General features: G+C 51.3%; 4 protein-coding genes across 4 annotated transcripts; 2 read left to right on the top strand and 2 right to left on the bottom strand.

Moving 5' to 3' along the window:
* Positions 1–542: 542 nt before the first annotated feature.
* Positions 543–1,646, top strand: A1O5_01666 (uncharacterized protein; the record flags this gene model as incomplete). The annotated part of the gene is made up of 3 exons (XM_007742282.1): positions 543–928; positions 982–1,095; positions 1,145–1,646. The coding sequence occupies 3 exons, from the start codon at positions 543–545 to the stop codon at positions 1,644–1,646; spliced, it is 1,002 nt and encodes a 333-aa protein (XP_007740472.1).
* A 2,332-nt stretch (positions 1,647–3,978) lies between these two features.
* On the top strand, positions 3,979–7,194 carry A1O5_01665 (uncharacterized protein; the record flags this gene model as incomplete). The annotated part of the gene is made up of 1 exon (XM_007742281.1): positions 3,979–7,194. One exon carries the CDS (start codon positions 3,979–3,981, stop codon positions 7,192–7,194), a length of 3,216 nt encoding a protein of 1,071 aa, XP_007740471.1.
* A 764-nt stretch (positions 7,195–7,958) lies between these two features.
* Positions 7,959–9,864, bottom strand: A1O5_01664 (uncharacterized protein; the record flags this gene model as incomplete). Its single annotated transcript, XM_007742280.1, has 5 exons — positions 7,959–8,039; positions 8,164–8,642; positions 8,746–9,183; positions 9,246–9,561; positions 9,619–9,864. 5 exons carry the CDS (start codon positions 9,862–9,864, stop codon positions 7,959–7,961), a joined length of 1,560 nt encoding a protein of 519 aa, XP_007740470.1.
* A 1,428-nt stretch (positions 9,865–11,292) lies between these two features.
* A1O5_01663 (uncharacterized protein) lies at positions 11,293–11,730 on the bottom strand (the record flags this gene model as incomplete). The annotated part of the gene is made up of 1 exon (XM_007742279.1): positions 11,293–11,730. The coding sequence occupies one exon, from the start codon at positions 11,728–11,730 to the stop codon at positions 11,293–11,295; it is 438 nt and encodes a 145-aa protein (XP_007740469.1).
* Between the last annotated feature and the right edge of the window lie 730 nt (positions 11,731–12,460).

The following is a 12,460-nucleotide window of genomic DNA, read 5'->3' as shown; positions in this document are numbered from 1 at the left end:
AGATTCTGTTCTTGTTTACATTCCGCGAGCTCCAAGATTATGAAGCTGGCAATGACGCTTCCTGGTACATCCGTCGCAACTGATGGTAGCCCGAACCTGCAGGGCCCCTCTTGGTACAGATTCACCGATCTCCAGCTGGCTAATCAACCAGGCACAATTGGCTCTTTCGCGATGCTCGGACAAGGATGAAATCGCCCGATGTCCCTTTTTGGAAGTGTTGCACGAGCTGAAATTGGACAATGGAAGTTGCGAGTGTGCATTGCTTGCTATATTTCGGGAAGCCCTCGAAAATACCCTGTCTGATGGATTCTCCTTGGATAACTAAGCCCTCGGATCTTGCATGCAGTGGCTTGTCATATTCAGAGCTGCGCTATCTGGGGAGAGCTACACAGAAATGTCCTTGGCCCGCCGACATTTAAAACTGCAGGATTCGTCGAGAATCGGTTCTTTTCTCTTCTTCAGCATCTTGTACTCTTCCTAAGCACAGTAGCCAGACTCTCCCTATTGAAATTCTCCCATCATCGTTCACGATGCCGTCAACTATGTCCGCAAACATCCTCTCTTTCGTCGTAGCTGTCGGCGTTGTTGCAGCTTTGCGTCCCAACACCACATCCATCTGCGACTACTATACTCCTCTCGTGCTCGGGAAAGAGAACACACCCGCCAACCAACAAGAACTCATGGCGTTAATCACCCATATTTTTATTCTGGGCAACTACACTACTCCTAACGTGGGGGTCAAGGTGGACGGCATTGCAGGCCCCTTCACCTACGAAGGCCACGACGTCAACCTTCTCCCATACTTCACTGGTGGATACTACTCGACCAACGAAAATGGAAAGCCCGTTGCAAAGAACTTCCTGGATGATGGAGGAGCTGGTGCACTGCTTGCCAACAAGCCAGCCAACACCACGACCTCTAATCAATAGTATGCACCCTAAAGAGCTTTCATCTGTACTTTGCTTACATCTGACTTTGCAGCAAACTCCTTACCCACGTGTATCAGTACTTTGGCGACTTTTACGGATGCTCCCAGCAGGGGGTCCCTGACTTCCCCCACTACCAAGGCGTTGCCAGCATGTGGGAGGTGCACAAGTAAGCGTCTGTCACGCTGACCCGATAACTGAGCACTGATGGTTTCAAGATTCATGGACCCCAACGTCTGGGAAGCTGGCTATTTCAATGAACAGATTGTGCTTGCCGGAAAGTCAATCGGATTCGAAGAGCCAGACGTCAACTTTACTCGAGAGGCGCTCGACCAGACGTTCACCTACCGCTGCATCCCCCCGGCAGCCGTGATTCCTCCATCAGCGGGACCTCAGCTCCAGACCATTTGCTCCGATGTCTACAGCTGCCCCCTTGCTGCGAATGCAAACTGCTCGGCCTACCCAGACAATGGCGTTGTCCCTTATCCTGAGATTGCAAACGTCACACTTCTGCAGGGTGTCCCCAAAGAGAATGACACGCTCGGCCTGAGCAGCACGTCGACCTCTTCTTCCGCGAGCGCATCGGCTACCGCTAGTGGGTCAGCAGCAACTCCCAGAACGTCTAGCACCAACGCAGCTGCTTACACTTTGGCCGCAGGAAATTCGATGGTGGCCCTTGGAAGCATGGTGGCCCTTTTGGGCATGAGGCTCCTTCTGTGAGCAATGGCGGTTGGAAAGACTGGTGATGTCGCAAAACAGTGGACCATGTTGTAATGGACAGAGACGTGAATGAAATAGATGGAAACCGTTGTAAATAGACAGGGCGATCGGATAGTCCGGTGCAAGAGCATCTACGTAAGTACATGCTTGAGGCACTGCAAGATGGGAGCAGAAATGCATATCTCCTTTCGTATCAACCACTACACTGTAACTCCGTGATTCAAGCAATTCGTTCATTAATTACGGCGTCTGTCGCCACATCTGCGCAGCCTCCTCATACTTTCCCTAATCGTCCAGTACTAATGCAGGGTTGTTCATGCTGTTTAGTGTCCTCAAAATGCGGGACACGGAACGAACCAGAGTTTACGATAGAAATATGGCGTGCAGAAATCTAGCTAGTGCCCGGGCTCAACCTGCATGGGATATATGAATCAAAATAATAATAGGCATATCCTATCGCGATGGGCTGCCTCTTAATGGCTGGTCCAGACATTTTGCCATCGAAATCGGGATACGGGTATTACAACCCAAACTATTTCGAACCTTGAGTGATCGTCTTCTCTCCCATCGTGTTTCCAGTGATGATAGGGTTTGAGACGCCCGTTGAACAGGAGGCTGACCTACTGAAAGCGGACGTGCGCCATTCGCCCCACTGTGAGCTGGATGATCTTTCCGCTCAGTTATCTTACTCCATACTCATTGCCAGTGTAGACTTCTGTTGTTATAATCACCGGATTGCGGTATGCTTCGGGGCTTTTGGCCGCTCATGCCCACTTGACCCATCAGTGGAGATTCAAGGGGATTTGACAGGTCTTGTGCTTCTCGGGAGTGCTGAAATCGGACTTTGAAATGGTCAACTCCAAGTCTTCATGAATTTCTGGATTGAAATGGGTCATTGCAACGGAATCTCTCTCTTATGCGAGAGCAACTATGAAGCCAGAATTAAGGCATACGGGAAAGGTCCTCGGCGATTACCGTGAATAGGTTTACAGCCCGTAAGGCTTCCTTTCGCGGCTGAACGATCACAAACTGTGATCAGGATTGCCCACATTACTCCAAATTTCATTAAGAACAAAAGAAACTAAGCTTGAGACCCGAGCGACGCACGATCAACAGCCGTCAGCTATCGCATGTTATCTTGACCAAGACCCACTCAACGACCTCCCTCAAAACTTCTCGTGGTCGCCTCAGGTTTGAAATTGCGCTGTTCTGCGCCTTACCGCTGGAAAGCTGAATGCGTGCAGAAAGTACTTGACAAATTCTCGGAATATGTCGACAAGAAATACCGGAAAGCCCCCAAACATCCTAATGTCTACACAGTTGGTGTGATAGGTGGAAGGCCGAGAGGGGCGAGCATCGTCGGCCTCGTCAGACCCATTACTCTCGATCACTCTCGTCACTTCCCCATAGCTCAAATTCTGGATAGAGCTCAAACCAGGTCACGATCTCATAGTGATATATCTCTGCTATTGTGGATTTCTGCGGGTCCTCATTTTCCTCGAAGCTAATCTCCCTTTCGATCCTACTCATGGCAGGAATATGCCACTCCCAAGCCTTGTAGCGGATGGCACTTGATTTCGGGAGGCATCCAGACGCCTCTTCTACCTCTAGATTCAGGGGGATCGTTAGCCAAAATGGGAACCAGAAACGGAATACCACACAGCTAATCTCGAAATTTAGCCCCTTCCCCCACCCTCACATTGTGTAGTTTCGATAACATACTTTATGAGCCAGGGCCTGGAGGCTCCATGCGTCGGTGTGGTACGGGTTCTTGAGAGGGAATTCGGATCGGTCCACTCAGCCTTGTAGTTCTTTCTTCATCGGATTGACTCCAATTGGCCCAGGACGGGCCACTGTCCATCACCCAACCCTTTTCTGCTGCCTTGTCAGTTTCATAGGCCGAGCGGGCATTCCTTGAGGTTTTGTCCTTTAGAACATCCTCTCGCAAGGGGGGTGCTTCATGTCGTAACCCTGTAACAATATAGGCCAGAGATAGCCTCACACACAAGGGCTAGTGTAGCACTGCTAGTAGCAGCAGCAGCAGCAGCAGCATGGCACTTCACCGCGCAGTCATGTCAGCTTTCGTCTGCAACATGCAAATGATATCGAAAAGGGAGACGAATGTCTTGGCCGCCCTTGCAGGTTATGTACCAGTAGCGAGCTAGATATTAATACCCAAACCCTCGGATTACCTTCTCTTGGCGCCTTTAAATCCGGCCGAGAAATTCCCAGAGCCCTTCGGATTTTTGGAGATTTTCTGCACTGGCTGAATTTAGTTTTGTCTGCAAGGTGCGACGCTTGGTCAGTGACCAGCAGCGATTCTGCGAGCCTAATGTCGAATCCCAAACAGCGTCCTGGTGGCCCGTCTTCGCATGGGCCTGGACAGCCTACCAACAAGCCTTCCCTAGTCGACGATCTGCGGAAGACTATCCAACGACGCTACAAACTCTCCGACCCCGGCGATGTCAAAGAGAAGAACAAGAAGAATGGTCGCAATAAGGGTGACCAAACAGTGGCAGAGCGAGGGAAAAAACGTGATCGCAATGGCAAGATCCTTGTGCGACAACACAAGGATGATGTCCGGCAGGACAATTCCGCTCATGAAAATGGAGGAGAACCAGAGGACGACGTCTTGGAACAGGAAATGAAGGCTCTTGGTGGAACGGCTGAAGACTTGGAACTGTTCGCAGACGCCAACTCCGAGTCGGAGGTCGAAGGGGACACCTCGAAGTCAGGCCTAGAGAATCTAGACAAGGGAATGAAAAATATCCTCAAAGAGATTGCTCTCGCCCAAGGGGAGATTACCGACGATGAGGAAGCCTCAAGCGGACCCGAGACAAACAATGAAACTGATGGAAATCTCCTCTCCGCAGAACATGCTTCTCAAGAGCAACAGGCAGACAAAAGCGGACGAGGCAAGAAAATTCGGCTTGTATGTGAACCAAAGCCGGACTGGTACAATGGCCCGGACGCAGATGTCGACACAGCGGATTCTCCTAAACACACTGTGTCCAAGGGGTCAATCGACGAACTCCACGAATATGCCAAGTCTCTTCTTGATGAGGACAATCAGAAATTCAAGGAAATGCAACAGTCATCACCAGCCAATGCCTTCTACAACACTGTCATCTCATCGGGAACTTTGTCGGACAAAATATCAGCTCTGACGTTGGCCGTGCAAGAGTCACCCATTCATAACATCAAAGCCCTTGAAACCCTGATCGGGCTCGCTCGAAAGCGGAGTCGTTCCCAAGCTGTTGATGTGCTCCGAGCACTCAAAGACCTGTTCGCTCAAGGCTCACTTCTTCCCGAGTCGAGAAAGCTTTACGCTTTTCAAGCCCAGCCTGCCATCCCGTTTGTGCTCGGGAGTTTCAAATCCTGGAAAAGGGGGAATAAACTGCCCCGGGGCCTTGAGCAACGACATCTCGTGTCGTGGGCTTTTGAAAGCTGGCTGAAAGAGCAGTACTTCGAAGTGCTCAAAATCCTTGAGGGATGGTGCAATGACGAGATTGAATTCTCCAAAGCTCGAGCCGTCAATTACGTGTTTGAGCTACTCAAGGAAAGACCGGAACAGGAATCAAACCTGCTGCGTCTACTTATCAATAAGCTGGGGGATCCTGTCAAGAAAATCGCCTCTCAGGCTTCTTATTTACTGATGCAACTGTTGCTAGCCCACCCTGCTATGAAAATGGTAGTCGTGTCGGCCATCGAGACCGATTTCATCTTCAGGCCCGGACAGACCCTGCATGGGAAATATTATGCTGTCGTTACTCTTAACCAGACAGCATTGAGTGGGAAGGAAGAAGATGTAGCGGCAAAACTCCTCGACATCTACTTTGGACTATTTACCAACCTCTTGAAAACCGACAGAGGAACCGCAAAGAATGAAGTCGACACGGATTCCTTGCAAGCTAAAGGCCGCAAGAAAAGGAACCAAAAGGCCCAGTCCCAACGGGCCCAGCCTCAAATTGAAGAACTGCGTGAGAAACTCATCTCCGCCATCCTCACTGGCGTCAATCGAGCATACCCTTACACGAACAGTAGCGTCAGCAGCAACACAGCTTTCACCAACCATCTCGACACGCTGTTCAAAATCGCCCATTCGGCAAACTTCAATACGAGCATCCAATCCCTCATGCTCATCCAACAAATATCCCACTCTTCCCAACACAAAGCATCAAGCGACCGCTTCTACCGTGTACTGTACGAGTCTCTTCTGGACCAGCGCCTCATCACCGCGTCAAAACAGCAACTCTACCTGAACCTGCTACATCGTGCCTTGAAGGCCGATTTAAGCGTGAAAAGAGTAAAGGCATTTGTGAAAAGACTTGTGCAGGTGTTGAGCCTGCATGAACCGTCGTTCATCTATGGCGCCTTTTTCCTGATCCAGGACCTCGAGAAGACGTTTCCTTCACTAGGCAGCTTGATTGATGAGCCAGAAGATCACGAAGGGGATGATGTGGAGGTGTTTCGGGATGTTCTAGATGAAGACGATGTCAACCAAGCTGATCCAGTTGCCACGAATGGTCCTTCAGATTCAGAGCAATTACAACGGGGTCATGTCTACGACGCCCACAAACGCGCTCCAGAACATGCTAACGCAGACAACGCGTGCCTCTGGGAACTCCTTCCTTTCCTCGCACATTTCCATCCTTCTGTCTCCGTTAGCGCTGACCACGTATTGCGGCACCAATCACTCCCCGGAAAACCCGACCTCAACCTACACACGCTCTCTCACTTCCTCGACCGCTTTGTCTACCGCAACCCGAAGTTATCGAGCTCGGGTCTTAAAGGCAGTAGCATCATGCAACCCATGGCGACGGACAATTCGCAGGCTGTCCTCATCGCGGGGACGGCGAATGGGAAGAAGCAAATAGCGGTGAACAGCGAGCAATTCAGGCTGAAGAAGAGCGAGGAAGTGGCCGCCGAGGATGTCTTCTTCCATCAATACTTCACCAGCTTGAAGGGCAAGGGCGAAAATAGAGACAAACAGAAGAAGGAGAAAAAGAGACGTGATACAGACGACTCCGAAGCGGATGATGAAGACGAAATATGGAAGGCCATGATGCAGAGCGCACCAGATCTGGAGGCCGATGAGTTCGAGGACGACGATGACGTGGACCTCGACTTGGCGGACTTGGAATCAGATGAAGGAGAAGGCGACGACGACGAAGACTTGAGCGGGCTGGAAAACGAGGATGAACCCGAAGATGATGATAATGAAGGTGTCGATATCGATCCTGCCTTCTTTGACGACGACGACGACGAGGATCTCATGGACATGGACGTCGCCGTGGATGACGAGGGTGACGAGGACGACGACGACGGATCAGCAGACTTTGCGGGCTTTGATTCCGACGCCGACGCACCACCACCACGAGCCCCCGCCGCCAAGAAGACCAAGAAGGGCAAGCAGCAGGAGGAGGTCGCTGTCGACAGCAACAAGGCCAAGAAGGCTAGGTCGAAGAAACTGAAGAATTTGCCCACGTTTGCTTCGGTCGAGGATTACGCGAAGATGCTCGAGGACGATGAGGACGAGGATCGCTAGATGCCCCTGATGCCCTTAAAATACATACCGAGATATCTCGGATACCGAGAACCTACCTACCAGCGTGCGTTTCTTCTAAGTATCCTCGATAGCACACTCGTGAGCGAGCGAGTGAATAAGACACCCCCACACACCCCCACATGCACACATACACACGTACGCACCACACTACTTAGGATTATGAGCCCGTACAGCTCTCATTTATTGCTTCGAACATTTGAACGTATTTCTTTCGATTTTTCTTTTTCTTTTTCCTTTTCCATTTTATTTCATTCCAGTAGTTTTGGTCAGCACCTTTTTCTAGAGTATTCTTCTAGCATCAATCTGCAATCAATTAATTACTCAAACAATCATTCGTGTTTCCGTGCGTCCTGTGTGCGTGCGTGCGTGCATGTCGGCGTGTGCGTGTGTATTTGTGTCGTAGCCGCATAACCACATCACCAACCATGTCGCCCCATAACAAGTGATGAGGGATTCGGTTTGGTGGGGTTTCGAGAATTCAGTTACACTCGGTGAGAAATAAGGGCGTAGGTCATGTCGTTGCCGCTCCATTTTTCCCGTTCCCCGGTCTGATTTTTGTTCCCTTTTGTTGAACGAATGCGAGTGGAAGGGCAACGGCGCCAGAGAACCTTCACATTCTGCCCACCTCGGGAAAAAGCAAAAGAGGGAAGAGGGAAAGGGTCGTGTGATTTCCCAGTTGATTGATTTGTTCCGTCCGGTCTTCAGGGGTTGTACGGACGGAGGACTGTGGTAGGGTGTTGTGGCTAGACCGAGTTGTCGGCGCAGGTGAAGACGCCCCTGACGTTTCCGTTCTCGTAGTCCAAAACAATACTGTCGACGGAGGCCTAGGTCCGATCTCTCACGTTAGTCAAATGTCCTCAAGCCGTGAAGGTATAGATTGATGGTCTCCGAGAACAGCCCCGAGGCGAGCCTAGGATTGTGGAAACCCTGGGGAGGATTAGAACTCACATAAGTGCCCACGCCCAAAAAGTAGAATCCCACAACAATGATGAATATGTTCATCAGAAACCCAACCCATCCACGGATGCCCCTCTTCCGCCAAAACCCCGGTCCCAAATCCGCGTACCGCATGCGCATGTACGCGACGCCCCAGAAGATCCAGCCGAAGAAAGAATCAAACAGACTGCTCATCAGAGAAAGGAGGTCGGCGAAGAAGGGGATGACCTCGGCGATGACGAAGGCCAGAACCCACGTCGCCCCCAGAATGGCGGCCCAGGATAGCCAGCCCACGACGGTGTGCGAGCTCTTGTGCCTCGTGCCGTCAAAGAGGCGAAAGAAGACGAAGCGCGCGGACACAGAGGCGTAGAGCACGCCGAGGAAAATGAGCGTCGGGATCATGAACGAGAAGGATATCTTCTTGTAAATGTCGTTGCCGAGACTGCCGAACGCGGGCGCTGTATTGTACTGGGTGCCTGTATAGCCATAGACTGGACAGAATTGTGTTAGTGTCAAACTGCAGTTTCCTCTGGCTGCCTGCGTGGTGTGCACCGGGTCGAAAGGTGCTGGGAATTATCAGGAACAAGGACTGACCAATGCCGCCAACGAGGCTGAAAAGAATGATTTCGCAGATGGTAACCAGCCAAAGCGCCTTGCGGAAATCATAGGGGTTCTTCATCTCGGCAATAAAACTGGGCAGCGTGATCTGTCCGATAAATGTATAGCTGATGTTCAGGAAAGCGTTCATTCCGGAAACGAACGTTGTCCCGGCCAGTGGGACTGCGAGAACGAGCGGCTCGCCGCCTTGCTTTACCCCCAACGCGTTGACGTGGTTCGGGTCCGGATTGTAGCCAGCTGTACCATGCTTGCCTTCTGCGCCGGCGAAAGCAGCAGCGAGGATGACGCTAACGAATGTGAAGAAGGCTGAAAATGCGGCGAGTTTCGACAGAGCACTAAAGGTGCGCGGCATGGAACAAACCCATGACACAACGGCGCCAATGGCCGCAAAGCCAACGGTGCAAACACTGTGGCCTAGACATAATTTAATCTCTTCAACGGGGCATAAGTCTTTCACGGTAGATCGAAATACATACCGCTCATGGTATTCAGATAGCGCGAAATAGTGAGGACGTGGAGCCCTTGAATGAAAGTGTTGTTCAAAATGAACATGACAGCCGTAAAGTACCAGGCCCATGTTGAATTCCAGAACAGCATCTGTCCAATATCACAGACGTCTCTTGTTTCAGGATGACGGAGACAGAATTCCCAGACAACCAGAGACGTGTAGAGAACGAATGCAGCCTGGACGACTGTAAGGATAATCCCCGGCACCAGACCAAGGACCGAGTACGAATATGGGAAGGACATGATGGCCAAGCAAATATATTCGGAGAAGAGGAGAGCAGCAGTCTATTGGCCTTGTCGTCAGCACTCCCGGGACATATGGTTCAGAACAGTATGATCAACCTTCTGCCAGGAGCAAGTCCTATATTTGATGGCATCATTGGCCTCCATTGCAACCAAATTGCCGTACTCATCCTCCGAGCCTGATGTATCGGGCAAAGAACCGATCTTGGGGGGCGGACCGATCCTGCTCATCTTGCGACCATGTACCATGGTGGAATCGCGTCTCATTTCTATGTCGATGGCATCATCAGGCTTTAGGACGTTGCCCTCGCCGAAGCCAGGTTCTTTCTTTTCATAGTCGGCCATTTTGGCGCCAGTGGCTTTCCAATGCCCGTTGCAGTTGTTGTTGAAGAGCAAGGAGAAGAAATTGATCACCGCCACTTGAACGCGCGAATGACCCGTATGAAACAGGTGTAAAATAGAGAATCCGGACTGAGACGCGCTGTCGCCTGCATGTGACTGCTGGAAATATCCGTTACAGAGGCGCAGATCAAGATTCGACCAGAGCTTTCCACTCTTGGGGCGAAGAATACAGAGAGATCAGAGTCTCAGTAGCGAGGAAAATGCACTTTTAAGGCCCAACCTTTTGCTTTGATGGGGGGGGGGGGGGGGAGGGGATGAATACCAAGCTTGCAATGTAACAGGGCAAGAAAAGCTTCGACAGGGAGCGAAGGTTGACAAGGTTGAAGAGGGACGGGAATGCAGTCAAGCCATGCGAGGGCAAAGGATGGAGACAGACCACACCGACCCTTGTACTCTGGATGTAGGGATGGTAAACAGCACGCAGCATGGTGACGACAGCAGCGTGGTAGTTGTGAAAAAGGCTGGCGATCGACCATCCCACCAGCCAACCAGAGCGAATCGGGAAAGCCACAGTGGTGACAAGGACCCATGGAAGATGGCCCAAGATCTGGTGAGGTTAAGCGGGAGAAACAGGAGGAGATTCATGGCGTTAGGAGAGGCGGGAGAGGCTAAGCAGTGCGGGATGCGGGACGGTAGAGGGGTACAAATGGGCACAGGGGATCCAATAAGGAATGAAATAAAAGCTTTGGCATCGGCTGTCAGGCCAGCCGCTTCGCCGTCAGCATTGGCAATGGAGCTTAGAGTAGCTTGGTAGCTGCTTGGTAGCTGCTTGGTAGCTGCTTGGTAGAGAGCTAATGGCGAATGGATATGGGGTCCAATTGCCGTCTGCCGAGGAGACGGATGTGGTGACGCTGGTGGCGGCGGCGGCGGCGGCAGCGACATGTGGGATGAACAAGAGAGAAAAATGGATCGGAAGAGAGGCAGAAGGCGAACGAACAGGCTTTATTTCAGCAGATATGGATGGACAAAAGTGGCACCGAGATGGGGTGCTTGAGGAGAGTGGAGGGAAAAGAATGGCAATGACAAAAGACAAAATCGGAGAGAACGGATGACGGCAGTGTCACGCATGTCATTGCATTCTCACTATTCCTCTGTCCTTCTGTTGCTACGTACCTGTCAAGCAAGCTTGATTCAAAAAATAAGTGGCACACTGAAAAGTCCTTCATTCACATCAAGCACGTTGGTTATCTTGAGGAATAGCCGCCCTCTGTCATTCATCCTGTTCTGTGAATGGTATTCGATATGTTAATACCGGCCTCTTTTGACGTGATTGAACACTCTTGCGGTATATAGTCCGTGAGAGACGGTACCACTTGTTTTTGAATCCGAGTTTGGTCCCCCATGGCATGCATCTCTTCTTTATGACCCTTCTCACTTCTTCTCCCACATCTCTTCTCCCGACTGGCCCAACTTCCCAATCCACTGCATCATGGTGTGGCTGTCGATGAAATCATACTGGTCCTGCACCAACTTGCCGTCCTCGTTCATGGTCAGAGTGATGATATACTCGTTGTCATATTGGCCCGCATCGGCCGCTCCCTTGGCGTGTAAGAACAAGGCAACCTTGCGTGTGGCCTGGTCGACAATGGCATCTGTCATCTCTGCATGGTAGGAGTGCATCATCTCGAAGACCTCGACATTGAAGGCGACATACTCGTCGTTGTTGCGTGTCGGACCCTTGACTGAAGACGGCCCGCCTCGATGTGTACAGGATGGGCTGCAACAAGCTGCGATGGACCCAAAGTCGCGCGAGTTGTGAGCGTCGAGGTACTTTTTGGCAGTGTCGAGGAGTTGCTCGCGCATGGACATTGTGTCTGGTGTGTTGGAGATGGACGCAGCGATTCTTGCAGTTATCGACGATATCGTGATGTCTCGGCTGCTGCAGATAGATTTGAATAGGTATTGATCATGTCTGTAGGATTCTGGCGCAAGAGGAAACGCCTAGACGGCGCTGGCGGCCTGACAATCCAAGTGCCTCCATTGAGATGCGAGATGTCGCAGGTCGAGATGACACCGCGATGTGAGTAGATGTTTTACCTGGCCGATGGGAGTATGTTCATATACACAAAGAACCTGCTCTTGCTCTGCATTCTGCGTCTGCATCTGCGTCTGCATCTGCATCTGCATCTGCATCTGAATCTGAATCTGAATCGGTATCGGTATCGGTATCTGGAGGTGTTGAAAATAGCAACCTGGAATTCATGCGATTCGTCAGTGTTGCCGGCCGCGTCATGTCATACACACTGCGGGCTCGCGGGCGGCGGACACTGAGTGAGCGGACTGTGCAGACTGCGCACCCCCAACTTGCGCCTGCAACCGTGCGCGCATGATTATGGGCTGAGGAGACTGTGGACTTTTCCCGCCGAAATCAATTGTGAATATGTGACAGCTTTCCTGTGCTGCTTCTGCTTCAGCCCAGCCACTCCATTGACCCAGTGCGAGGCCATCTAGACCTCGCTTCTTCACTTATCTTTGTCACACGAGTTGCCGGATCCCACGTACTGGGAATTTCAACATTTCACACTTGGCTTCAACCTTC

The sequence above is a fragment of the Cladophialophora psammophila genome (genome assembly GCF_000585535.1).
Source record: "Cladophialophora psammophila CBS 110553 chromosome Unknown aczJe-supercont1.2, whole genome shotgun sequence".
NCBI classification, from domain to species: Eukaryota; Fungi; Ascomycota; class Eurotiomycetes; order Chaetothyriales; family Herpotrichiellaceae; genus Cladophialophora; species Cladophialophora psammophila.
The sequence above is the reverse complement of the archived record's forward strand: the minus strand, read 5'-3'. Positions and strand labels throughout refer to the sequence as shown.